This window comes from Ambystoma mexicanum, chromosome 10 (assembly GCF_040938575.1).
Source record: "Ambystoma mexicanum isolate Mex_15411 chromosome 10, UKY_AmexF1_1, whole genome shotgun sequence".
NCBI classification, from domain to species: Eukaryota; Metazoa; Chordata; class Amphibia; order Caudata; family Ambystomatidae; genus Ambystoma; species Ambystoma mexicanum.
In genome coordinates, this window is record NC_090932.1 from 1,379,757,999 (window position 1) to 1,379,783,741 (window position 25,743).

At 47.8% G+C, this 25,743-nt stretch overlaps 1 protein-coding gene across 1 annotated transcript in view; it reads right to left on the minus strand.

Annotated features, from left to right (window-relative positions):
* ANKRD13A (ankyrin repeat domain 13A) overlaps positions 1-25,743 on the minus strand; it is a 1,258,643-nt gene that overhangs the window by 1,078,755 nt on the left and 154,145 nt on the right. The window contains exon 2 of the mRNA XM_069619390.1: positions 9,213-9,345. Coding sequence (XP_069475491.1) covers positions 9,213-9,345 — 133 coding nt within the window. The remainder of the gene's footprint in view (positions 1-9,212; positions 9,346-25,743) is intronic.

The window sequence follows — 25,743 nt, forward strand, 5'->3', positions numbered from 1 at the left end:
TTTGAGCAAGACGCACTGCACGATGAACAGCTATTCCAGGACGGCAGTTGAAAAGGAGGTGAAAGGCAACAAGAACCAAAAGGACGATAAGGAGGGAAGTGCCCTTGCTCTTTTCAACCCAGACCTGCGAAGCCTACGTGAAAGGAATCATAATGCCGGCAACAACAGCTAGCATGTGGTTAACAGATGTCAAAGGTGCACTGGGCCCTCCTCCACTGATAACCAAGGCAGGGAGAAACGCTTGCTACCGTGGTACCATCCTTGACTCCAGAGACAAGAAATGACAAGCGTACATCACAGCCGGTGAGTCGGAGGGAGAACCAATAGTAAACCGAACTGTGTTGAGCGAAATTTGCAAAAGGGCAACATGATGTGAATTTAAGAACAAAGACTTTGTATGTTACAGAACTTTTAAAAATCTAGAGAGAGACCAGCTGCAGAGTCGTACGGCACCATGTGGGCACTCATTATTCGAAAGACTCTGGTTGGTCCCCTTTTGTTAAAAATACAGACACCAGGAGGCCCTAGGAGAGCTGACGTAAGAGGTCAAAGTAGTCATACAAGGGAATAAAACACCTTATACAATCAAAAGTCTTTGACCCATAAACAGGAGGAAAGCGAAGGGAAGTGAATCCTGCATTGTGATAAAGCAAAGTGAACCGTGTAGCTGGCAAATGTGAACCCGGCTGAGGGATGCCTGCAAAACGGGGTGAAGCATGATAACCCTGTGAACATTGTGTTGACAAGAGTGAACGCGGCTGAGGGATGTCCACGGTCAAAGATTGTTTAAAAAGAGATTGAGACTCGTGAATATGGCTGGAGAAAATATTCAGAGTGACAAAATCTAGTGAACACGACAGAGGGAGGCTAACATTCGAGAGGGGCCTGAGCCCAGAAGAGGGGGATCCAAGGGTGAAGAGTAATCACCCAACGTAAAAGAATACGGAAAGGAACTTTTGTTTTGTAATTTTGATACATCAGAGCCTTCGAGACAAGAGACTTTGTAGAAAAGAGACTTGACCACCGAAGGTCCTGATATCGTGGAAAGGAACTGTAGCCTCATACTGGAGAAGCCCAGGATTGTGCTGTGCTCAAGAGTCCTGTGCTAAAAACGTGGGGAAGGGAGACCCCGGCTATAACATCCTGATTTATCATTTGTGAACACTTCTTTCTTTTCTTGTGAACATTATCCCACACTGTTTTTGTAACTTGGTGGTAAGGATTGGCAATAGTTCTTTTTTTTAGTATAGGCCCTTTTTATTTGTCAAGACACCACTAGGACTACCTAATTATTATTTGATGGTCGTAGCTTGCTGGGTCAGGTGTCCCTTCCTAGGAGCAGATATCTTCCCCCAGGGAGGGCTGCACGAGATGGCCCCTACTCCATTTTGGGTGAGGGGGAGGACCATCCCACTTTCCATTACAAAATTCCCTGGCGATTTAGGGTGCCCCTCAGCCTCCCCTAAAATGCAGCCTACCATTTTCAATTTTTGTCTTTGTTTACCCAACTTCCCTTGGCCCAGATGGGCATATTCGTGTGCCAATCTGCCCCCAGGGTGCCCAAAAACTACTGCCCATCCACTGGGGGGCCTGTCCCACGTTTTGTAGTGCCCCCCACCCCAAATGGATGGGGGGGCACCTCATGCAGCCCCTCCCTGGGGCTCCTAGGAATTTTGTAATGTAAAGGGGGTGGCCCTCTCCTCGCCCACCCAAATGGGGGGGGCATCTCATGCAGCCCTGTTTGGGGGCAGATAAGGGGGGCAATCTAATGCAGCCCTACCTGGGGTCAGGTGTCCCTTCCTAGGAGCAGATATCTGCCCCCAGGGAGGGCTGCATGTGATGGCCTCCACTCCATTATGGGCGGGGGGGAAGACGGCTACCCCCCTTTCCATTACAAAATGTCCCTGCGGTTAAGGGTGCCCCTGTTAAGGGTGCCCTTCAGCCCCCCTAAAATGCAGCCAGCCATGTTCAGTTTTTTTCTTTGTTTACCCAACTTCCCTTGGCCCCCCCTCCATTTGGGGGGGGCACCACAAAATGTGGGACAGGCCGCCCAGTGGGTGGGACAGTAGGTTTTGTGCACCCTCGGGGCAGTAAACAAAGAAAAAAATGGAAAATGGTAGGCAGTATTTTCGGGGGGCTAAGGGGCACCCTAAATTGCTGGGAAATTTTGTAATGTAAAGGGGGTGGCCCTATCCCCCTACCCCAAATGGAGGGGGACATCTCATGCAAGGTGTCGTTGGAAAGGGGAAGAGTCTCCCCTTTCCAACAACACCTCCCTCGATCTCCAGCTTGCAATAGAGCCTGAGATCAAGGGAGAGGGAGAAGGGATCCTACCTTCTCTCTTCACCGCGGCAGCCAAAAATGGCTGCCGCAGTGAATTTACTTTCAGTTTCATGTCAGCATACATTACGCACACCGAAGTGAAACTGAAGGTGATCCAACCCCCGGGCCATGAAGAGGGACCTCCCCTCACATAGCTCGGGGGTTGGATTACAGTTTGGAGCGATACCTGCTTTGCAGGGATCGCTCAATACGGAGTGCCTAAAAGGACGAGCTATCTCACCCTTGGCAACCCGGAGGGAATTCCAAGGACGAGATACCTCGTCCTTGGCACTAAAGTGGTTACATCTCTTAAAAAACGACCCTTGGACCGGACGGATGTACCTCCGAATTCTACAAGTCTTACTGTGAGATCATCTCCACTCACCTAAACCGACTATAACTCTTTCTTAGACACCTGCCCAACAACACCCACCATGCTTGAAACCTCCACTATCCTAATCTTGAAACTAAATAAGGATCCTAAACTCCTTGACTCATACCAGCCGACTACATAATGATGTTAAAATATACACAAAAATCCTCACTAATCAGTTAATGACCGTCTTGCCTAACCTGGTCCACCTGGCATAAATCAGCTTTACCACCCACCATTCAACATCTGAAAAGCCCTCAATTTAGTCTATAGAGCAGGCGAGTTAAAAAGGCCGGGCTCTTAGCTCTTGACATACACAAGGCTCTTTCCAGCCTCAATTGGACTTATCTTTCAGCGGTCCTCCAATGCTCGGGCCAAGGACCAAGGTTTCAACAGCCAATATTAGCCATATATTCTGATCCTCAAACCTGTGTCTACATACAAATAACTAAACAAACAAACATATTGAAAAGTGCGTGGGATGGAACAAGGTATGGTTATAATAGCTTACCGAAGTTAGCGCAGGCAAATGAAATGCACACTGTTTACATATGTGTGCACTCGAGATACCATTATGACAGTGCTCCCATGCATGTTCCAGTGTTTTCCTGCACTCCTTGAAGCAAGGTTCTGTTCACGGCCATACCATTCCAAAGGCAAATAGTGGCATGTCTCGCCACTGCTGCTGTAAGCACTCTAACATGTCCTCCACAATGAATCTACAAACGTGAGTACCTTAGGACATATTTAAAAGTCTGTAGGATGTCAGAAGGTATGGTTATAATAACTCATCCAAATGAGCGAAAGCAAAGAGAATGCACTCTTATACCCATGTGTGAAATCCATATACCAATATCACAGTGATCCCATAAATGGCTGTATTCCGTTGCGGGGATTGTGCACAAGGCCTAGGTTCTTGGTTACATGCGGAGGCCTACAGCCTCCTCCCATGCACCCAAGTGCCTAGTCCTTGGACACACTGACTAGAAGGCAATAAAGCCATGCATGGGAACATGTGGCCACGTAGCCTTTCTGACTACAGGTAGGGGCTTTGCAGGCACAACACAACATAGTACACCGACTGGAAATATCCTCATATTATCTCCAATTCACTCCCCATCCCCAATGGAGGCTGCCTACACTCATCAAAAAAGGATAGTCGCCTGTGCAGCTACCTGCCAACGAAGTATATATGAGTAGCTGCGTAAAAGGTCCATATCGCAAAACGGAGATGGTAAAAAAAGCTTTCCGTGTGGCAATGTCTTACTGCCCTCCCGGAGAAGCCCTAGCCTCTTGGGTACATGCAGAGGCCTATGGCCTCCGTCCATGCACCCCAAAAGCCTAGGCCTTGCCCACAATCACTACAAGGCAATAGAGACATGCATGGGAACATGTCGCCACGTAGCTTTCCTGACTACAGTTATGTATGGGTATAGTAAGAGACACAAACAAGGCAACATTCTCACTTCCGAGTATAGTGAGCGGGGGTTGTGGGGGAAACCCCTGCAGCTCCCGAAAAAAAAAGAAAAGGACCCAGCGGCGCCGGTTCCCGATCACGGAAGTGAAAGGGAAGTGGCGCCGCAGGGACACAGCGTGAAGGAAAGGTAAGTAGGGTATGTTTATGTTGGGGGTGTGGGTGGGGGGGTTGTCGTGGGTGTGGGTGGGGGTGTGGGTATGCAGGTGTTTTGAACGTGTGGTTGCATGAGAAATGTACAAACCTTTTGTGGTACGTACATTTCTCATGAAAACTTTCCGGCCGCAGCAAAATCAGCTGCAGTCGGATCACGTAGATCCGGTAAAACATCCTTCCAAGTGGAAATGTCACCCATTCTCACTTTCTTTACATCATCTGCAATGCAGTCCCCATTCCCAAGGGAGCGGCCACGCAGTCGGCACGGAAGGTAGTCACCTGATGAGCTACCCGCAAATTGCCTCACTGCTCTCCCATCCATGGAGGCATTGCATTGCGGGGTTGGTGCCCAAGCCCTAGGCTCTTGGGTACAAGCAGAGGTCTATGTCCTCCGCCCATGCACCCAAAAGCATGGGCCTTGCCCACAACCACTGCAGGGCAATGCAGGCATGCATGGGAACATTTGGCCACGTACCATACTTCACAAACATACCACTGCCACTGACAGCCCAACCCAGAGCCATAACACAATGGAATCCCACTGTAACGCTCACCTGAATCCCTCGGAGGCGCAGGTCCGGGCTTGGAGATTTCAGTGTCTTCTAGGGTCACGCGCAGGCCTCTGGTAACACCCTGGATAGACCCTCTCCTTACCGTAATTTTGACCTGGAGGGTGAGGTGTCTGCAAGCAGGAGAACAAGGGGTTAATGTATGTCTGGTTGGCCAATCTGACCGTCCCCTTTTCTGGACTCCCCACGTTACTCGTAGGCTGAATATGCTCACCTTATATAGGTGAAAGCGGAGCTCTCCATCCTGCGTCTGTGCAGGGGTGCTGATGCCAGTTGCTTCACTGGTTAATTGCCCAGCCCCTTGATTGCAGAGGATGAAGTCAGGGAGCAAGGCCGTCGTTAGCTGCACGAACGGTGATTGCTTGAATATGGAGTTGTATTTATATGACCCCTTAAATGTCTCTCGCCATTGCTGGTCCGGTATGTAGATAAGGTAAGCGAGAAGAATGCCGGAGCTCGTGAAGGCACGTAAGTAAAAGAATGTTATTCGAAGTTAAATGCACTTTTTAATGTCTCTTTTCCCTTTCGAAGTTAAATGCACTTCTTAATGTCTCTTTTCCCTTTTTCAGGTAGCCGTAGCAGTCGGCGTGGAGATGGACGCCGAGGTACGTGCCGGAGAATGGGTAAGCCGATGACAGCTAGAAGGCACGTGAGTAGTGATGGCGTACTGTGCCCCTAATGATGTCCTTCTTGTTTTAGCAGGTGCGGACAACAGCGCCTGACGAAGATCGAGGCGTACGTGGCACAGGTAAGCAGAATAATCACGGAGGTTCACTAACCAATGTCCTTTGTTTCCGCAGGATTGCCAGAGTATGAAGAGTGCGGCACGCGGCCTCAGGATGCTCCGATGGACGAGGTAAGTGCTGCGCTGGTTTTGTCTTGTCCTAACCTGGTGTCCTTGTTCTCTTTCAGACGCTGCTGAAGACTGAAGACTGATCTTCCGGGAGGTAAGACTGAAGATTTCTTATTCACAGATGCAGAAGCTGAAGATTCTCTGGAGCTGACACGGTGAGCGTCCTGCTGCTAGTGCAGAATAACGCGAAGCACGTTGCACTGATCGGGTGTGGTTTAAATAGGCCACTGGAGTGCTTAGGTGTCTCCTTCCACAGCCTCGCCCAGACAAGAAAGAAGTTCCAGCTTCCAGAACAGTTCCAGTATCCAGTCCCAGGGAGTGGTGCTGGCCACACCCAGAAGGTAAAGTAGTTCCAGCCAGGAATGGATGAGGATATCATCCTACAAGTAAGTGAGCAGCATGGTCTGCAGCAGGTAGGTCCACCCAAGCACCATTCCTCTCAATATGAGCCCGGCGCTTCCTGTGCCGGGACTGGGTTCCCTTATGAGCCTGGCGCCACTGGCGCCAGGACAAGGTCCAAAAGGCCCCTGTGGGGACCGGCTGGTGCCTGGAATGGAAGTTGTGACCCTGCTTCCAAGGATGTTGGGCTGGGTCTGACTCCTTGGAGACAGCGGTCATGACACCCACAAAGTCAACATAATCACCGGCACCCCTAGGCAACAGCACAACACAGTCAATTTCTTTGCATCATCTGCAATGCAGTTCGCGTTCCCAATGGAGTGTCCATGCAGTCGCCACAGAAGGTTGTCGCATGAGGCGCTACCCGCAAATTGCTGCATTGCTCGCATACACCTCTAGCACTCCACTGTCTTCTTTGACCTAAACAAATCTATCATATCTTCCACTTTTCCCTCCACCATCCTTTTCGTCCCCTCCTTCACCCACCGAATCCCGCAAACCATTTTTTGCAACCCCTTCCGGCATGGCAAAATTGCAGCAGTGCTCGCGTACACCACTCGCACACCACCATCATCTTCGACATGAACAAATATATCATATTTTCCACTTCTTTCTCCCCCACCATTTCCATCCCTTCTTCCCATTACCACATGCTGTACGTTATGTTTTTCAGTCCCTTTCGGCGCAGCACTGTCCTCCGATACACCATGGCGGCGTTTCCAAAACACTTTGACGCACAGCATGCTTCCCTCCAGCCAACCACCGGCCGCGTCCAAACTTTGCCGAAATCAGGGCGTACTGCAAGCCAATGAGACTTCTGTCCGTGGAGCGAACAGGGAAATGGGTCCGCAGAGCGGAGCCAGATAGCACTAATTTTTTTAGACTTACATTTCAGTTCTTTGCAACAAAAGTACTGCTCGGATTTCCACCAAACACACAAAAGCATGCTTACGGAATAAAGCCGCTGCTCCTGCAGTAAATTTGGTGAAAATCCGTACCGCCGTTGGAGCTGTAACCGTGTGCAAAGTTTTTGCCCATACAGTCTATGGAGAAAAACCTTTTTTGGGACCCCACGCACGAAACCTCATCAAACGTGCCAGAAAAAGTCAGAGCGGGCCAGGCGGAGTGAAGTTATAAGCTGCCGAAAAAGTGGTCTTCTTATGGATTTAGCAACTTAACCATAACTACACGGCCGCTACTAGTAGTGAAATTTTGTCCCCATGACATTTGAACTCCATCGATAACTGGAAAGTAAATGCTTTAAAAATGTACTTAAACTACCCAACTCCAATCCGGTTGAACATATAAAAGAAGGGCTTGAACTAACTCAGCAGAGTAGGAGGGTGAAGCACAGGATGCTCAATGCCTATATCAGGATATTGTAAGCTACACCAGGCAATTTACAATATTATATTAAAGAAGTAATAACAAATCAAGCACCGTTGGATAATAACACCACATTGGCAAAATTATGGAACATTTCCAATGAAACGATCAGATTGTTTAATATTAATCCTACTGAATACCTTGCCAAACATGTAAAAACAATGGTTGGCCCTGGGCTTAGAGAACTAGATTACAGACAGGATCTTACTGATTTATGTATTTAGGCTCAACCACGGGACTATATATTACACATTTTGAGAATTAACGTGATTTCAAAACCGATCATGCAATTCCCAAGTCCCTTCATGAGACGTGATTACATACGCCTCACATTTAACTTATCCACCACATCAGAGGTACTAAGAGGAATGGCCTGAACTCAAAGAACTGACAGGACATGCAGGATGTGTGCCATTGCGGGCACCGTTGAAACAATGAAACATTTTTTTATTACAAAGTATTGGTTCAGCGGACATTAGATTCCGATATATGGGCAACTTACAAACGAAAAATGGTGAAGTGACCGAAGAAAAATGGCATGAAATACTATCTGGTAACAACATATTAGCCATTATGGTCGCACTTAAAATGTGGTATGCAGCTTTGAGTCTACTTCATTTCCATGATCTGCTTTTCTTAAATGTTTTATGTATAATACACTGCATGAATTGAATAATTGTATTGATTTTTGTACATTTCTAATATATAAAAAAAAGAAAAATCACTATTGGATGTGAATCAAATACTCAAATTATTTTCATCTATGAAAAATGCACTATGATGCGTGTAGTCATACTTTGTGCAGAAGGAAAATAAAAAACAAGACCGGTCATCAAGGGCTCCGAACTACTGTAGGAGGAGATTCATCTGACATCCCAAGCCAGGAGGCTAACTGCTTCAGAAATAAACAAAATGTACAGTAGTTAGTTATAGGTTTTATGCTCCATTTCGTATTTGGGCATTTCAATAAACCAGGGTGTTCTAATTGTAGCAAATGAAAGGTCCGCTACTGTATGTGCAAGCGGCAACAGATACCCTCTGCTACCAAAGCTGTGACATGAACCCCATACACGGCTCCATAAGCTTCAGCACAGTATGTCACTATATGTCGCCATGTACTCAGCTCAGTCCTGTGGGATGGCATTCAGTGCCTTCTCTGCGGAACATTGAGTAATTCAACAAGTTGGGCATGGCCGAAACCTGGTCATAAGCAATTTGATTTGTAACTAGGACCACACTGTGGAGAGAATGGAGAGGTGCAGTTAGTGTGTTTTCAAGCCTACTGCCGATGGGGGGTTGAGGGAGGGGGCTGGAATCAGTGGTTCAGGGCTACTTTTTGAGATAACGGTTGCGCATCGAGGATCAGCCAAAATTACAAATCTCAATGTAAAGAACTGTACTTGAATGGGATTCTCCCATTTCCATGTCTTTCCAAAACGGAGCATAGTAGTTAAAGCGCCTTCATGTTTTGCTAATCTTGTTTTGTATTACAACAACTACCCACCTATAATAGGCCTAGTCCGAGCAATGGCCTCTTAAGGGATTAAACACTTGGGTTACACACATTTGTGAGGAAGCATATAAACTACACATACCTGCGATTATAAGTTTGAGTAAGCATTCAAGGTACAGCATTTCTAGCTTAAAATATTTGCTAGGAATCAAAAAATACATGCTTACCGCTCCAGCCTTGTAGATTTTCTATTGTAACATTTGCTTTGTTTTTAAGGAGGACTCTGGCAGACTCCAAGTGACCCAAAGACACAGCAAGATGCAGAGGGGTCCTGCCACGTGGATCTAGTTTGTCAATATTCTAGAGATTAGAAGAAAAGAGAGGTATTAACACTGAGAACTTTTCTCAATGATTGACAATTGGCTGCAGATCAGCATATTCCATCTGCCCCTGTACCATGTTTTGTAAACATGAATTTATATAGCACTATTATTTAGGAGCGCACAAATTGTGGGTCTGTCAGTACTGGAACATGGAGATTTTATGTAGTCTCAAGCTTTAACTTAACTATAACTGCCCTTTTAGGGCTTTCCGAATTTTGGAAATTCGGTTTCTATTGTAGGGTTCCCAAACATGCATCTTTTCCCATTACATTGGTCTTGCATGCTGACTAGCCGCAGGGTCCATGTATGCTCTATGATCACTTCTCAATGTGCCTAAGCTTTCATGAACTCCTTCCTCGGTTAACCCCTGATCAGTTTCCAGCCTCATGCTCAGCTGGAAGGGTACCATGCATACTTAAAGATAGGTAAGAGCTGGTTAAGGCCTATACCAACAGGAACAATGCAGACTAGGTTAAACCATGTTCAATCCGGGGCCCTGAACCATCCGCCAACCTTACATTTAACATGGTTTGAATGCTAGAAATCCTCACACTTCTCTCCAGTGTTCAGAAGGTACCCTTGGTGGTGTGTGGGTGATACATCTAAATCTTCCAAAATTAAATGACAATATAGATCAGCATTTGGCCCGGACAACCGTATCTCATCCTCTTCATCCCTGTCATGTCAGTTTAACATATGAACACAAATGAGTAAGAACACGAATGCCGTGGCTGCAGAGAATTGTGTGGTTGTGGCACTAGTCTCCCACTACTTGGTGTACGCGGTTGCAACAAAATGGCAGTCATGGCCAAATGTTGATGCGTTAATATGTCTGGCCTGCTCATGCAATAAGGAAAATAGCTGGTTTTACATTGCACGTGCTTTCATTTGCCACTGTCATTTTGTAGATGTCACACAAGGTGTTGTGATCAATTGACCAACAAAACCAAACTTCTTTGCCAAACCAAATGTTACTGAGGGTACCTATACAAACTATGGTGTCACAGATGGCCTCAGAAATCCTCAAACAGTCTAGATTTAAAGTGTTCTAATAAAAATGTTAACACCTTGGTGTGGGAACTGCAGGAGGGTTGATGCTATATAAATAATAAAATACAAATACAAATACAAAGTGGAACCTATGGCTCTCTGAATCTCCATGTGGACTTTGACCACCCAAAGGCAGGTATCCCTAGCCCCCAGATCTTTGATATACTTTAAGGCCAGGAAACCCCTATGGGGTGGGGGTCTCTTTCTTCTCTCCCCCTCGTTCGTTCGTTCGCTCTCTCTCTCTCTCTCTCCCCCCTCTCTTCCGCTCTCTCCCTCCCTCTGTTTCTCTTCCCTCTGTGATCTTCCTCATCTCCCTCTACATGTTCCGCTTTCCTTCTCTCCTCACTTCTCTTCCCTTCCCTTCCACTCTCCTATCTGCTCTACATTTCCTCTTCCCACCCTTCTGCCACCCTGACACTACCTGCACCTATCTCCTCTCCTCTTTCTTGTGCCTCTCTCTCGCTCTCTTTCTCTCTCTCTACAGGTACCCCTATTCTCTCACCTCTCTTCCCCAATAACCAGTCTACTTCCATCTCCTGATCTTACACACTCTCTTCGCATGTTTCTCCCAACTACCATCTTCCTTCTCTCCACCTTCCCCACTACTACTCCTACCACATTTCACTCTCCTGTTACACATCCTTTGCAATTTACTCTCAGACACTATATAAATTGCCCTTTGCATATCCCCTGCTATCTCTCACCTCCACCACTGCTCTACCTGATCTCACTCAAACACCTTTCATTATCCTCTGTGCTGGCTGGGCTTGTATAGCTCAGCCTTACCCCTCCTAACATTTGTCCCATCTCCCACTGGTCCGAATGGTCACATGCACCCCTTGGCCAATCTCTGGCTAAGCTGTCCTTTGAAAGCTTCAAATAGGCCTTTAGCTCCATCCCTTTTCAATCCTAATTTGCAGGGTAAAAGCCAGGTGCTCAGGCTGCTGGTTTTCCTCGTGGCTTTCTTCATGTGCTGGAGAGTTTTGCTTCCAATTCGTTTTGAAATGATGTCTAGGTTTCCCCAGTTCCCCTTTAGTCTCTTCTCACGCTCAGGTTGTTTTTTGCTGCCCCACCATTCCCATGGGGTCAATCTATGGGAGGTAGGTTGCGTTTTGGGTGTCATCAATGCTTGGCAAGAAAATTCAGAGTCCATTCCATTTCTGGTCTCGATTCCATTCCTCCAGTTCCGGTCCGGGTTCGTTTGGTTGTGCTCAAGAGCATTCTGGGAGTTGCAGTACTGAAAAACACAAAAGAGAACTCTGGCTAGAAAGAGGCACAGAAGCATTGTGGAAGGGACAGAGGGACCAGCGGACATTTACAATGCATACTAAGGGGGGCAGTGATGCCCCTCCTAAACCCTCCCTCCACCTTTGGGGTAGGTGTGCCTCTGGCATACACCCTGCCAACCCAGGTCAGGAGGGGTCCCTGTTCCCCCTGTGCTCCCTAATAGGACCATGGCCAAAACAACAACAAAAACACTTGCCTTCACCAACTAAACTAATTAGGGTGGAGGCAGCAAATGTCCTGGGGCCAGGTTCTCTTAATTAGTCCTCTGTTGCAGGTTTCCAGGGGTTCCAAAACTCTTTCCTCAATCTTATCCTGAGGTTTTAGGGTTTTCCACAAGATAGGCGAGTCCCCAGCTGGCCAGTTTGATTGGCACCCCCAGGAGTCAGGATTGGGGGTATCGGGGGGGCAAGAGGTGGAGCAGAGTACAGTTCCCCCTCAGGTATTTACGCTTTATAGGAGTCTGGTCCCCTGGCATCTGGCAGAGAAATGCATGATGGATTGGTTGTGTGAGCAGGCACCACTAAATTCCCAAAACAATTTCTAAACCAATATATGGTGTCTACCTGAGGCCTGGGGTGCACTGTGCCAGGAAAATATAATAATTTAACTAGCTGATGATATTCATCATCAGATCTGATGACTCCTTGTAATTAAAACTACTGCATTACAATTGCACGTAATCAAGACATTGTACAGACATCATCAAAGAATAAAGAGATGCTCTTTCATCTTTTTGGTGACATTCTTTAATGGCGTAAACCGTGCCTCTTTACAACTTAAGTAGCAGAATCAGGAACCGATGCATTTCTGATTTATCGGGGAATACCTGTCTACTGAGGCACTGTTAGCAAGAATACTCATAAATGGTTGATTTCCCTTATACAAAAGAGTCCCGTCAGCAGCTTTGCTGGATTTCTAGGATTTATTTTTTTTCACCTGGTAAGAGTGTGAACCTTTTTTCCCACTCTTACATGTGTTTTGCTATGTGTATTTCAACTTTTTGCGTGATCTTGGACACTGGAGCCTCACCTACTCCATGGCACCATATTCCTCCATGTGTGTTACACAGCACCTTCAGTGCAGTGACACATGGTTGTCTTTTAGACTTCCCACCGACTCCATTTTCCGGGGCGGACTACTGTCCCCCAGAAAAGATAAAGTTGCCATTAACTTTATTTAGTCACTTTTACCACAGACCCAGTACACCCCATCTTTCATGCAGTATTGGAAAGGGTTCATTCTTATCCCTTTTTGTCTGTGCCTCTTGGAGCATTGTTTCGCTCCCTTTACATTAAGACTTGGCTGGTGGCAGCGGTATCTTCCCTTCCTTTCCTACCGTGATTATCTTATATAAACGTGGTAATGTTTCAGGCTATTATATTAGCCTCTAACATAAACCAACTTGACCAAATACATTTTATTTTGGCTCCGGCCGGGTTTATTCCCCATTCTTTTTGTTAAAGTCTTTCTCGCGTTTTACTCTGTGCGCCAAACCAGGTTTGGTCCCTTTGTTCATTGCTTTTTCGCGGGCTTCTGCACAGAAGCCCTCCTTTAGGCGCCTGAGAGTCTGGGTAGGCAGGATGTGAGGGAGGGGTTTTAGGACCACTGCCATGGGTTCCCTTGGTAACCCAAGTCGCACTCTTGTCTGATTGGCTAAGGGCCTTGCCAGGCCAGCCGCCCTGCTGTGTGATTGACAGCAAGGCTGTATGAATGTGGGGAGACTGCATAAAAAGCAGGTCTCTGGGACTGGAAGAGCAGAGTCGCCACTGGAACAAAAGAACCAACGAGGAACTGGAAGAAGAGGACCCCTACAACGACTGAACCGCCCGGTAAAGCCCTGCTGCAGGTACAAATATCCAGAATCCGACGACAGAGAAGATCCTCCAGGAAACTTCTTCCCTTGAGCTGGTGGGACCAACCAGTTCACCCAAACTGCAAGCCAGGACCCCTCCTATGGTCGAATTCTCTGTACAGAGCTACAGTGGGCCGGATAGCCAGGAAGGTCAGACCCTGCTTGGGTTTTAAGGAGCGCACTTTTTATTTGTTGTTTGGCAGTGCTGCTCGTTTCTTCCCTGGGTAGTGCAGGACCCTCCAGTCTTCCAACTTCTGATCAGTCCGACAGTCACCTCAGGAACAGTGAGCCTGCAGGAACTACCAGGAACGTCTGCCTCAGCTACAGCCCCCTCTCCGTTTTAAGGTACTGTGCAAATCCGGTTGTGCGTTTCGTTCAGCTGCGGTGAAAGCGTTTGAAATCTTTCTCCAATCCGAGGGCCTGTCCTTCTCTTCTCTTTGAACTAACTTTTCTACCACCCAATCTCATCCAGAAACAGTGCCACAAACTTTACCGCAAACTACCCTGAACTGTATTATTTTGAGCAAAATACTTTGAACCATTGACTTTGGCCCTACGCCTTTTCTATCTGATTTTTATCACTGTAGTCTCTCTTGTTCGCTTGCCCAGAGTAATTACCTGTTGGTGTGGATTCATTTCTGTTCACTTTTGTCTTTACCTCCCTTTTAAATTGCTGGAGTGCCATTTTGCTCCCACTTCATTTTGTGAGCTTAACTTGTCTGGAATTTAAGGGAAGTGGTGTGGTGTATTAAAAGTGTGATTTTAAAACTGCTTAGAAAGGTGTAATGTTATACAACTGAAGAGTGAAATAAATGTTTATTCTTTTACTTGAAAACCTTGAGTCAGTGTTTGCCTGAATCATAGTAATTGCTGTCCTTTGTGTAACTATTTGATACTGCTCACTTACTCTTGAGATAAGTCTGGCTGCTCTGCTACTGCTACCGAAGGGGAAATTGTACTGTCACTTGTAGTCTTAATTGTGTGTGGTGTTCCCAAAGGGTACTGCATATAATTCTGCCTAACAGGCACCTATGTCACTGCCGGATTATACCTATAGATGAACAATACAAATAGTACTTGTAGCTAATTCAGGGTCCGTGCTGTGTGCATATATTTACGTAGTGAAATATTAAGAGAAAATTAAATGAGAACCATGGACACTTCTAAAGAAAAACACGTAAAGAAATACAAAAATAATATACCTTATCTAGCATGCTTTCGAGTACTTAAGGTAAGGTTGAGTCTGAACGATATAGTTCCCTATAACAACTGAGATAGTAAATTCATTAAGAAGATAGCTGAAAAGGGTTTTAGGAAAGAAAAATTGCACAGGGCTCACCTTTTTTTGACAAAAAAAGACAAGTTTTCCAAAGAAAAAGTCAGCGTTCATAATCGAACACTGTGGAGGTAATGCATACGGTTTTGTGTGCATTTTCGGATTAATAAATGGGCGCAGCTTGTAATGTCATCGTGGCCATGTAGTCGCATTGTGTTTCATCTGGCATTAGTATATACTGCTCATCTCCCCTTCCCCACCCCTCTCACAGTCCTCAGTGATTTCCACCTTCCCCTCTCCAACCACTCTCGAACATCCCCTCTCCTCTCCATTCTCGACTCTTATCTCCTCTCTCCAATCACTACTCCTCTAACCCACTCCTCTGGTTCCACCCTTGACCTTATCTTTACCTCAACCTACTCCTCCTCACCTGTTTCTTCTCTGACCAATCATCTCTCTGACCATGCCTTACTCTTCTTCTCCCTTAGCCACCCACCTCCCTCTCCGTCCAAGCCCTCTCCCTCTCCACCCTCCTTTCGTCGTGACCTCCGCAACTTCAACCCTTCACTCTTCCTCAACTCCTGCTCCTCTGCCCTTCCACCTCTCTCCAACTTTTCTTCTCTCTCGGCCAACAACGCCCTCTCCTCACTGTCTTCCACTATCTCCACCAGTCTCAATAATCTTTATCCACTTACTCCCATCCACCCTTCTCGCAAACCTTCCCAACCCTGGCTATCCCCTGTCAATGTGTCGTCTTCTTCGTCGCCTTGAACGATGTTGGATCAAATCCCTGTCTCTGACTAACCAATCTACCCATTTTTCATATCACTCCCTAAATGACTCCAGCCTTAAATCAGCTAAATGCTCCTACTACTCTAACCCTCTCTACTCACAAGCCTCCCACCCCGTCGAATATTCCAAACCCTCTCTCGCCTCCTCTCCCCTCCAACTCCCGATCCCTCTGCCAACTCTTCTCTCACTCCCTCTGACTTTGCAAACTTTTTCTCATCCAAAATTCAATCCCTACGCCAACATATTCTACTTTCCCCCTCCTATGCTCCTCCCCCCACCTCCTCCTCCCTTACCCCTGCTCGCATTTCCAACTTCTCCGCTTGCATGTCCATCTTCTCTCCTGTCACTCCATCTTGCGTCTCCCTTCTCCTGTCCAAATCTCACCCTACTGCTGCCCCCTCTGATCCCCTTCCCACCCCTCTCATTCCTAAAATGTACCCCAACCTCATTCTCTACCTAACCACTTTCTTTAACACCTGCCTCTCCACCGCCACCTTTCCTTCTGCATTCAAACATGCCACTATTATTCCCATTCTAAAGAAACCCTCTACTAACCCTCTTCTCACTTCTAACTTTCGCCAAATCCCACTTCTCCCCTCCCTTTCTAAGCTCCTTGGGCGCCTAGCCTACTCTCAACTCTCAGCTTTTGTAAAAACTCACTCTCTCCTTCCTCCCTCTCAATCTGGATTCCGCCCTAAACGCTCCACAGAGACTGCTCTTACTTCCATGCTCAATTCCCTCCTTACTGCTCGCTACGCTAAGAAACCCTCTATCCTCATCCTCCTTGACCTGTCCGCTGCCTTTGATACCGTTGATCACCCCTTACTCCTCAGTACTCTTTCCCCTTTTGGCTTCAAAGGCTCTGTCCTCACCTGGCTTTCTTCTTACCTCTCCAATCGGTCCTACACTGTCGCGCGGGGTGGCCGCACCTCATCCAGCATCCCGTTGGACTACGGTGTCCCCCAATGCTCTGTACTAGGCCCTTTTCTATTCTCTCTTTATACCTCCCTTCTCGCTCCCATCATCTCTTCCTTCAGCCTTTCCCACCACTTCTACGCTGATGACACCCAGCTCTTTCTCTCCTTCTCCTCTTTCAATCCTGACCTTCATCACTCCCCATCTTCCTGCCTTTTAGCTATAAAAAAAACTGGACGTCATCCCATTTTCTCTCCCTTAACACAGAAAATGGAAGTCCTCTTCTTTCCTTCTAACACTCTTTCCCCTACCCCTCCTCCTCCTATCCACTACCTCCTTCCTATCACCCTATCTCCACCTATGCTCGCAATCTTGATATCCACTTTGACTCCTCCCTTTCCTTCTCCCACCACATCTCTCTCACCTCTCGTTCCTGTCATCACCATCTCTACAACATCTGCAAGATCCGGTCCTCCCTCACCTTCCGCGCTTCTAAACTATTAATCTCTTCCCTCATCTCCCATCTCTTCTACTGTTCCTCTCTCTTCTTTGGACTCCCAGCCTCTCATCTGACCCCCCTCAAATCCATCTACCACTCCTCCATAGGTACACTCTGCGTCCTCAGCCCTCGCGACTATTTCCTCCTCACTCTCTCAATGTGGCTGGCTTCCCTTCCCCTCCCAACTTAAATTTCAATTTCTCTGTTTGATCTTCAAATCTCTCCATGACCTTGCTCCCCCTGTCTCTCTTCTCTACTCTCTTTCTACACTTCCTCTCGCTGCTGCGCTGACCTCTTTCTACTTACTGTACCCCCATCACCTTGTGCTGCTTCTCGCTTCCGCTCCCTTCAGCTCCTGGCCCCCCCTATATTGGAACTTCTTACCTCTCTCTATCCGCTTCACCCCCACATACACCTCCTTCTGCACCTCCTTGAAAGCCCTTCTTCTCCACTCCCCCTCTTGACCTCCTACCTTCTCTCCTTCCTTCTCCCCTGTCCCCATGCCTCCCCTTCCCTTCCTCTCACATCCACTTGACCTTATATCACACAATTGAATATTGTTCCCCTTCCTTCTCTACCCCCTCTCCCTTCCTTCGCACTTTTTTCCTAATCTCCAATATCCAAGGAAACTGTTCTACATATTGTTACGCTGGTTTGTCTCATGTTTGTTAACTTGCTTCTTCCATTATTGTATCTTGTTTTATCGTAAAGGGCTTTGGATTAAAGAGCTATATAAACTGTCACGTATGGCACTCTATTAAGAGTGGCACAGGACACCCAGAAAGGGTTTGGGTGGTTGTGCCAAATAAAGTGGATAGACAAGAACACACACAGTGGAAAGGAAAGAGAACGAAGAGTAGGCAAGAGTAGCAAGGGAAAAGATACAGAATGAATACCCTCTTGGGGTGTATGCAGATATAGGAAAAGAGTATTCCACGAACCTTGGAAATACTCTAGCCTTCTGCACAGTTTGCTATAACAGAGGCCCACGCTGTTTGCTCATGACTTGGAACAGCAGCTATGGATGTCTGTAATGTAGAAACGAGACAAGGGAAGGGGCAGAGGTTGACTGATGGGAACCAACAGACAAGCTCTGTTCAAAAGGGTCTACAAACAGTACAAGAGAAGATACTACAGAGAAATCCAGGAAAGGAGGTGATAGCAAACTAGCAGAAGGAAATGAAGGGAAAGTCGTGTAACAGGATAGGATAGCAGAGGACAGTAAGGAGCAAGGTTGAGAGCTCAGAGGAGCAGGGAAGCAATGAGTAAGCCCACAGGAGTAGGACTGTAAGGTAGAAAGCCCAGAGGAAAAAGGCTTAGGGCAGCAGAGTAAAGCAGACTGCACGGCAAGGATCCCGTAAGGGCCGGGCAGTAAGGAGTGAACCCTGAGGGACAGGGCCGCTGAACGTAGAAGGTAGCAGAGGACTGTAGAGGGCTGCTAGGCCGAGAACCCAGCGGAAAAGGTAGGTAGTAGGCAGCGGAGCGTGATAAGCTGCAAAGTAGGAAGGCCCAGAGGACAAGGGCTGTAGGTAGCCAGAGTGAGGTAGGCTGCAGAGCAGGGAGCCCAGAAGACAAGGGCTGAAGGCAGCCGGAGTGAGGCAGGCTGCAGGGCAGGGAGCCCAGAGGACAAGGGCTGAGGCTGGAAAGCAGCAGAGCGTGATCAGCTGCAATGTAGAGGGTCCGCAGGGCAAGGGCGGAGGCTGGAAGGCAGCAGAACGTGATCGGCTGCAATGTGGAGAGCCCGGCAGGGCAAGGGCGGAGGCTGGAAGGCAGCAGAGCGTGATCGGCTGCAATGTGGAGAGCCCGCCAGGGCAAGGGCGGAAACTGGAAGGCAGCAGAGCGTGATCAGCTGCAGTGTGGAGAGCCCAGAGGAGCAGGGCTGTGAGGCAGGGAGCCTGGAAGGCTATGGCTGGAGGCAGCAGGGTGGAGCAAGCAACAAGGCAGGGTCCAAGCAGGAGTGAAGGTAAGCAGCATACAAGATCCGTAGGAAGATGCAAAAGGTGGAGGAAGGACTCTCAGATGCAAGAGGCTGAGCCACTGCAGGCAGCAGCCTTTATACTGCCTAGCCCAGCACAGGGGCAGGCTAATTGGTTGCACCTGGCGAAGCACACCTGCAGGCAATCAGCCACCTCTCTTTCTGTTCCTGGGCTGGTGGAAGCAGGGCAAGTCCCTAGGGCTTCTGGGGGGTGTAGTTCCTTTGATAACCAATAGGAACAGCCAGGAATCGATGCTTGTAGCCAGGTGCATTATGGTATGCGTAGTTTGTTGGAAATAATAATAAAGCACCAAAGTCTCGCAAATGGGAAATAAAGTTCCCAAAGTAAATATAGATGGATCCAAGAGTGTTGTAAATAAATGATAAACATATAGTCCAAATTGAGCGTAATTGGATGCGCCCATGGCGCAGGCATGACATAAACTTAATAAACATAAACATAATAATGAATGTATTGGTACAGTTTATGTGGGATCATATGAAGGTTCATACCATAGGTTGTGCTAAAAACAGGTATCAATCATCATTTTGGTACTGTCACAGTTAACACAGATAACAACATGACAATGTAGGTGTGCCAATATTGATCAAAGAAGGACAATGTAGATGCAACATGTAAAAATTACAGTTAGTGCAAAAACCAGTAAATTAGCACAGACTGGTAATTGGCGATATTCTTTTGATTAGTAGCCTCCGTGTGGAGCAATAAAGTCCCCTCATATCTTTTGATGCTACCGCCCAAGGTAGTTACAATGATCCTAAGCAAGGGTAGTACACTGCATCGATAAAACTAGACAATGGATAAACAAAACCACTGATTGTAGTCCAAAACGTACAGGCAAGTACAGTATTTTCCAAACTGAATGGTAGTAAAAACACAGAAACAATGTAAAAATATATTTACATGAGTAGTGAAGACAGCCATCAACTCTTGGGTACACTTAAGATAATGGCAGTTTTGGAAACAGTCCCCTTAAACAAGTATATCAACATGTTCTTAAAGTAGTTGTGTAGTGACAAAATAAAGGCAATATTACCAGCAGTGAAGATAAGAGATACAACATCAACTGGGTATATAACATTATCAACATGATGATTCACAAAAAGCAACGTAGGAAAAGTTCTTCGTTTACCCCATTGCGAAAGAAAGAATCCAGTCTGTAACTGTACATTTGTAAAGCGCTTTTACATGCTTCAAGGCGGAAAGGGAACAAGGGAATACAGAAGACATTCTTAGGCCTTGAAGTTTCCGAAAGATCTAACAAAACGTGACTAGCATACTAGGCCTGAAGGCATTACTACTAGTGCAAGACAAGACGGAAGGAGAGAAAGGCGGGAGGTGGAGGGGAGAATGGAGAAGAACAAACATTCCATACTACCGTACTAGGCCAACAACGTTTCTGATAGTGCAAGTGCATGACAAAGAGTGAGGGGATGGGGGGGGGGCGTAGGGAAAACATACAGAACAAAACTATTACTGTACTAGGCCTGGCGAACTAGGCCTAATACATTCAGGTCATATAAGTGCGTAGACAGGAGTGCAAGGGTGGGGGAGGGGAACAAGTGTGTTCAGTCCAGCAGGGCCCTGGGTTAAGTGCAGAGAGGTTACCCTTCTTATGGAATGAATTCCGAAGTGCAGTAGTGCTGAGCAGAGTGCAGAGGCAAATGAAAAGACTTGCAGGGGAGCCTGGGACTTGTGAGTCTCTGGAGGGGCACCAGGCGACCAGTCAGCAAAACTGAGCGGAGATAGAGAAGGGAAGTAGGCGTGGTGAGAAAGGAGGTTAGCAAGGGAGAGAGAAAGAGGAAGAGAAGAGGAAGTTCTTGAGGAGCTTCTGGAACCTAAGGAGATCTGGCTCAAGACAGAGAGAGACAGGGAGGTTGTTCCAGAGGGAGGCACCTACAGAGGATAAAGATCTACCCCCAAATCTTCGTTTGGAAAAAACGCTCACCTGCAGAGAGTTGGAGGATGAGCAGAGGGCTCTAGAAGGAGTGTTTTTAGGAAGAGAGCGTTATAGATTGTGCAGGCCCTGGCACCAGAAAGCCTTGTGGACTACGCAGAGGGTTTTGAACTTGATCCTTGCAGCCCTGGGGGGGCAGTGGAGGGATTTCAACGCCAGAGAGATGTGGTCCCTTAGCTTGAGGACAAGGATAAGTCTTGCGGTTCTGATCTGGATGAGTTGTAGAGAACGGAGTAGAAGTAGGAAGATTGAGAAAGAGGCTGTTGCAGTAGTCGAGCCTAGAGGTAACCAGGGCTCTGGAGCCAGTGAGCCTTTGGGGGGAAAGTGAGAAAAGGTAGAATACCTCTGAGGAGGTGCAGCTGGTAGTGGGCCTTGTTAGAGATGTCCGAGATGTGAGAAGAGAAGGAGAGAGTGGAGTCGAAGATGACCCCCAGATTTTTTGCCTCACTAGCAGGTGGGAACGCAGGGCCAATGGCGACCTGCCAAAGTGAAAGAGGGAAAGCGGAAGCAGGGGCCCCAATAAGGATGATCTCGGTTTTACTGGCATTGAGGCAGAGATCATTAGCAGCACACCAAGACTGAATTGCGGACAGTCGGGAATTAGCAAGGAGGAGGGCAAGGGTAGCCTGAAAGAGAGCTGAGCGTCAACTGCATAACACTGAAAGGTAGAGGTGAACGTGGAGATCCTATGGGCCAAGGAGGCCATGAAGACATCGAAGAACCAGGAGATAGGTTAGATCCCTGCGGCACATCACTTGTAGCGAGAGTTAGAGAGAAAAGAAAGGACCAAAGTTCCACCTGGGAAGGGCGGTTAGAGAGAAAGGAGGCGAGCCACGCCAGGGCCTGATCTGTGATGGCTAGGGTTTCACAGTGACGGGAGATCAGGATGTTGTGGTTTACAGTATCAAAAGCAGAAGAAAGGTCAAGAAGAAAGAGGACAGGAGAGTTGGAGTCAATATTTGAGAGCAGGTCTTCATACGAGTTCAGAAGAGCAGATTCCGTGCCTCTGGGTCTCCAAAGCCAGACGGATGGTTATGGAGACAACCAAGAGATTCAGTGTGGAGGGTGAGCTGATAGATAGCCAACTTCTCCAATTTAATAGAGATTGGGCGATAGTTTGCCGGAAAAGAGGGGTCGGCAGAGGTTTTCTTGAGCAGAGGGTGCACAAGAGAGTGCTTGAGGGGTGGGTGTTTCTGTCTATCCAGAAACCACAAGGGGGCACAGGGAATAATGACCACCTAGCTTAATGGCACCCAACCCTACCCTCCGATTCTCCAAAATGTATCTGCCCTGCAATGATACAGAAAGATACAAACCCAAGCAAATGCCCCAGAATAGGAGGGCATCAAAAGGAGACCACCTGTGCCAAGAGGGAGGCACAGGAACGTGTGAACGGGCGACACGAGAGGCAGAGAACAAGAATACACATAAATCTGGCATCACCAGGCCCAGAGCAGCTGAGTGAAGCCTGACAAAGGCTGCATGGGTAGAGGAGGGCACAGAGGATGCACCAACCCCCTAATATACTTTGTTTGATGGGAGCAATGCCTGTGACTGCGCATAGCGGCAAAGCGGCATAGATGAGGAGGAGCTGGAGCCTCCAGACGGGATCTCTGAACACAGCATTAGCAATTCTGCTAATCATACCATCTGTGCCCACCTTGAACGTGTAGTCATTGGGGTCACTTCCTTTCGGCGCCTTAGTCAGCTCCTCTTTTGTTCCACTGGCTGCCTTTTGCCTTTTGCTGGCCCCTATGCTGCCTGTTCTTTTAGCCCTCCCTATCTGTTTTCTTCTGTTCTCCAGCCATTCCCATGCCTCACCTGGCGGAACTACCCATTTTGACCGATCAGAATTGATCAAATAGTACAATTTGACTGATTTCGGCCAGTATCATTCGATAGATTTTGAAAAATACCTAACGTGGCGCGGGGTTGCAGGCGTGTCCCCCGCTCCCCATGTTCGTATTGTTGGGCTTTGGTGTTGTGGGGTTGTCCCTCGCTTCCTCAAAATTGGAGGCGGGGGACTGAAAAAAAGAAAAAAGGCACCCTGCAGCGTCTGATCCGGCCAGCATTAGAGGAACCGATCTGAGGCTGCAGGGTTGCAATGGAGAGATGCAGTGGCTAGCAAGCAGGTAAGTAGGGAAGAGGGTGTGGGGTTGGTGAAATGTACATTTTGGGTTGTTCGCCAGAAGTACAAATCGATTAGTGGCGAAATTGACTAAGGTCAATTCCGCCGCAAATAATTGCACTCCGATTTAACAGCCTATATCCTCACCCGACACCTGGACAGCCATGATATTCCTCCCAGGATTACTCACAGCTTCGATTGGAACACCAGCATGTACTTTAAATGTTTATTGCGCAGTGGTCTTTTAACCTCCTCAAATGACCGCCTTGTCCGTTGCACCTGCAGGGTATAGTCGGGGGTGGGGCATGGCTCTGGCATTGTCCATCTTGATGGGGCCTCTGGTTCTTGCCATTTGTAGTATGAAACGTGGAGTCTACTTGGAGGCAAAACACAACCACGATGAAAAGGAGGGAGGAGGGAGAGATAGTAAAGACAAGGAAAAGGCTATAGATTGGGGAGTTATCGGCCAATTCGCAGCAAAGTAGGTGGGGGATGAGCTGGCTCCACTTATAGGGTAGCGCCAACTTGTTGTGAAGAGGGAGCGAGGAGCTGTCTTTAACTCCAGTGAAACGCCATATGGCTCAGGAGAGAGAACCCTCACGAACCCTGTGGAGGGGAAAGGTTGGGTAGCCCCAGCCCGACTTCAGATCTAACAGCGGGGGCATCTGTGGCGAGAGCAAGGTTGCGGCAGGCCGTGGGGGAGAGGACTCCCCTGGCGGAGAAGACTGTGGCCCCGGGTGGAGGTGAGGACTCTAGTGAGCCTGGGCTGCGTGAGAGGTGGAACCGGACCCCCGAGCGGGGTGGCAGAGGCACGGCGCGATACTCGCCAGGGGCCACATGCATTCTCCACGGCCCTGTTGTGCAGAGGAACACAAGTGACTACTGACCGGAGAGGCGGGATGCCAGTCAGCACTGCCGCCCACCACTGAGGGGGAGATAGGGCCACGGAGTAGGACAACACCCAACCCCTCCTATCGGGAGAGCGCTGAAGGCCCTGGGCATCACCCAGTGGACTCGTTCTGAAGCTAAGTCGGGGAGGCACTAGAACAAAGCTGCAAGCCTGGGAAAAAGCCTGGGGACCACAGTGCTGCTGCCACATGAAGCTGCTGGGGCATCCATACCTAGCCTTCCACCCATGCGGAGTGAATGCGAGGTAAGCCCTGTTTGGCCGGCATAATTTACAGCAGCAAGGCGAGCGTGGTTAAGTTCACTGCAATATTTAACTTTTGCCATGCCCTGCTACTTGCTCCACCTGAAGCACTTCTTTTTCTAATATCCAAGGGCCTGCTTTACTGGCTAATTGGTCCTCTGCCACAAGGTGCTTTTCATCACACCTTCCAAAATGGCCACCCTGGTTCCTGACCAGCACTACTGCCGATTGGTCTGTGCTCTGTTCTTGAAGACCAATCGGATTTGAAGGCCTGTCTCAGACGAAAAGGGCCTGGAGGGCCTTACCCCTGCTCGAACTATGATCCGTCCTCCTAACTTATTACTTTTCCCCATGTCATGGGATCCTACACTATCTACGCTTCCTCCATTTGAAAATCGGATTTAGGTGTGTTCAGCATTTCATCTGTGAACCTCTTGCATTTCATTATTTTGCGCCTCCATTTTAAAATTTGGATTTAGGTTGTTTATTATCTCATCTGTGATCCACCTGTAGTTTTTACATCTCTATACCACTCATCTGATCTAAGTCTATTCCTTTCTAGTTTGCTTCTCCTAAGAGGCCTCCTGGTGAGTTTAGCTAGAAATGTATTGTGCAGCCACTCCTACTCCTTTCCTTGTCAAAATCTCGGCCGACCTATGGCTCTCTCCATTTCTCCTATATTCTCCAACTGCTACACTATCACCTATGCCCCTCTCTCACAAAGTCTGGTAGAAAAAAGCACAAAAAAGACATCTTGAGTGCAAACCCTGGACTTCCCATCGCAGACACCTATGTCAGCGCTTCCGCTAAATAGGTTTTCACTTATATCCTCTTCTCTGTCCCCTCTCCAGATCTATCAACCCCCTCATCTCATCTCTGCTCTGTCTCCTTCCACATGCTCTACCATTAACGGTTGCACCAAGTGGGAAGTCCTCTTGGCCGGCTTCTCACCCTCACGTTGCTTCATTAATGTCTATCACACTGGCATTATCTTGGTTCACGGTCCATAACGCAACCTCCTTCTCTTTGACCGGATCCTACCTTCTCTCATTAACTTCCTTCTTCCTTCTCCTGCACCCCCCCTCAACTATATCTACCCCTCCTCTGACTGGTGTACCACACCCCTGTACACCACCTCAGAAAACCTTCAAAGGCACAGACCTCCTCCACCTGGCAACTCTTAACACACACTCAGCCAACTAACACTCCTCTGACATCTGTCTCCTTCTTGAAGACATTGACCTCGACATTCTCGCTCTTACTGAGACTTTGTTCAATGCCAGCTCAGTCACTGCTTTTGACTCCCTCCTGCCTGACGGCTTCAAGATCATCTCCAAGCCTCATCCTCACAGCACTGTCTGGGTTTGCCTTCATCTTCCCCTAGTGGGTTCCTGCTTCCATCTCATCTACCCAGCTCTACTCTTCCTTTGAAAGCCTGGTTTGCAAGTTGGTCATCTCTCCCATCTTCACCC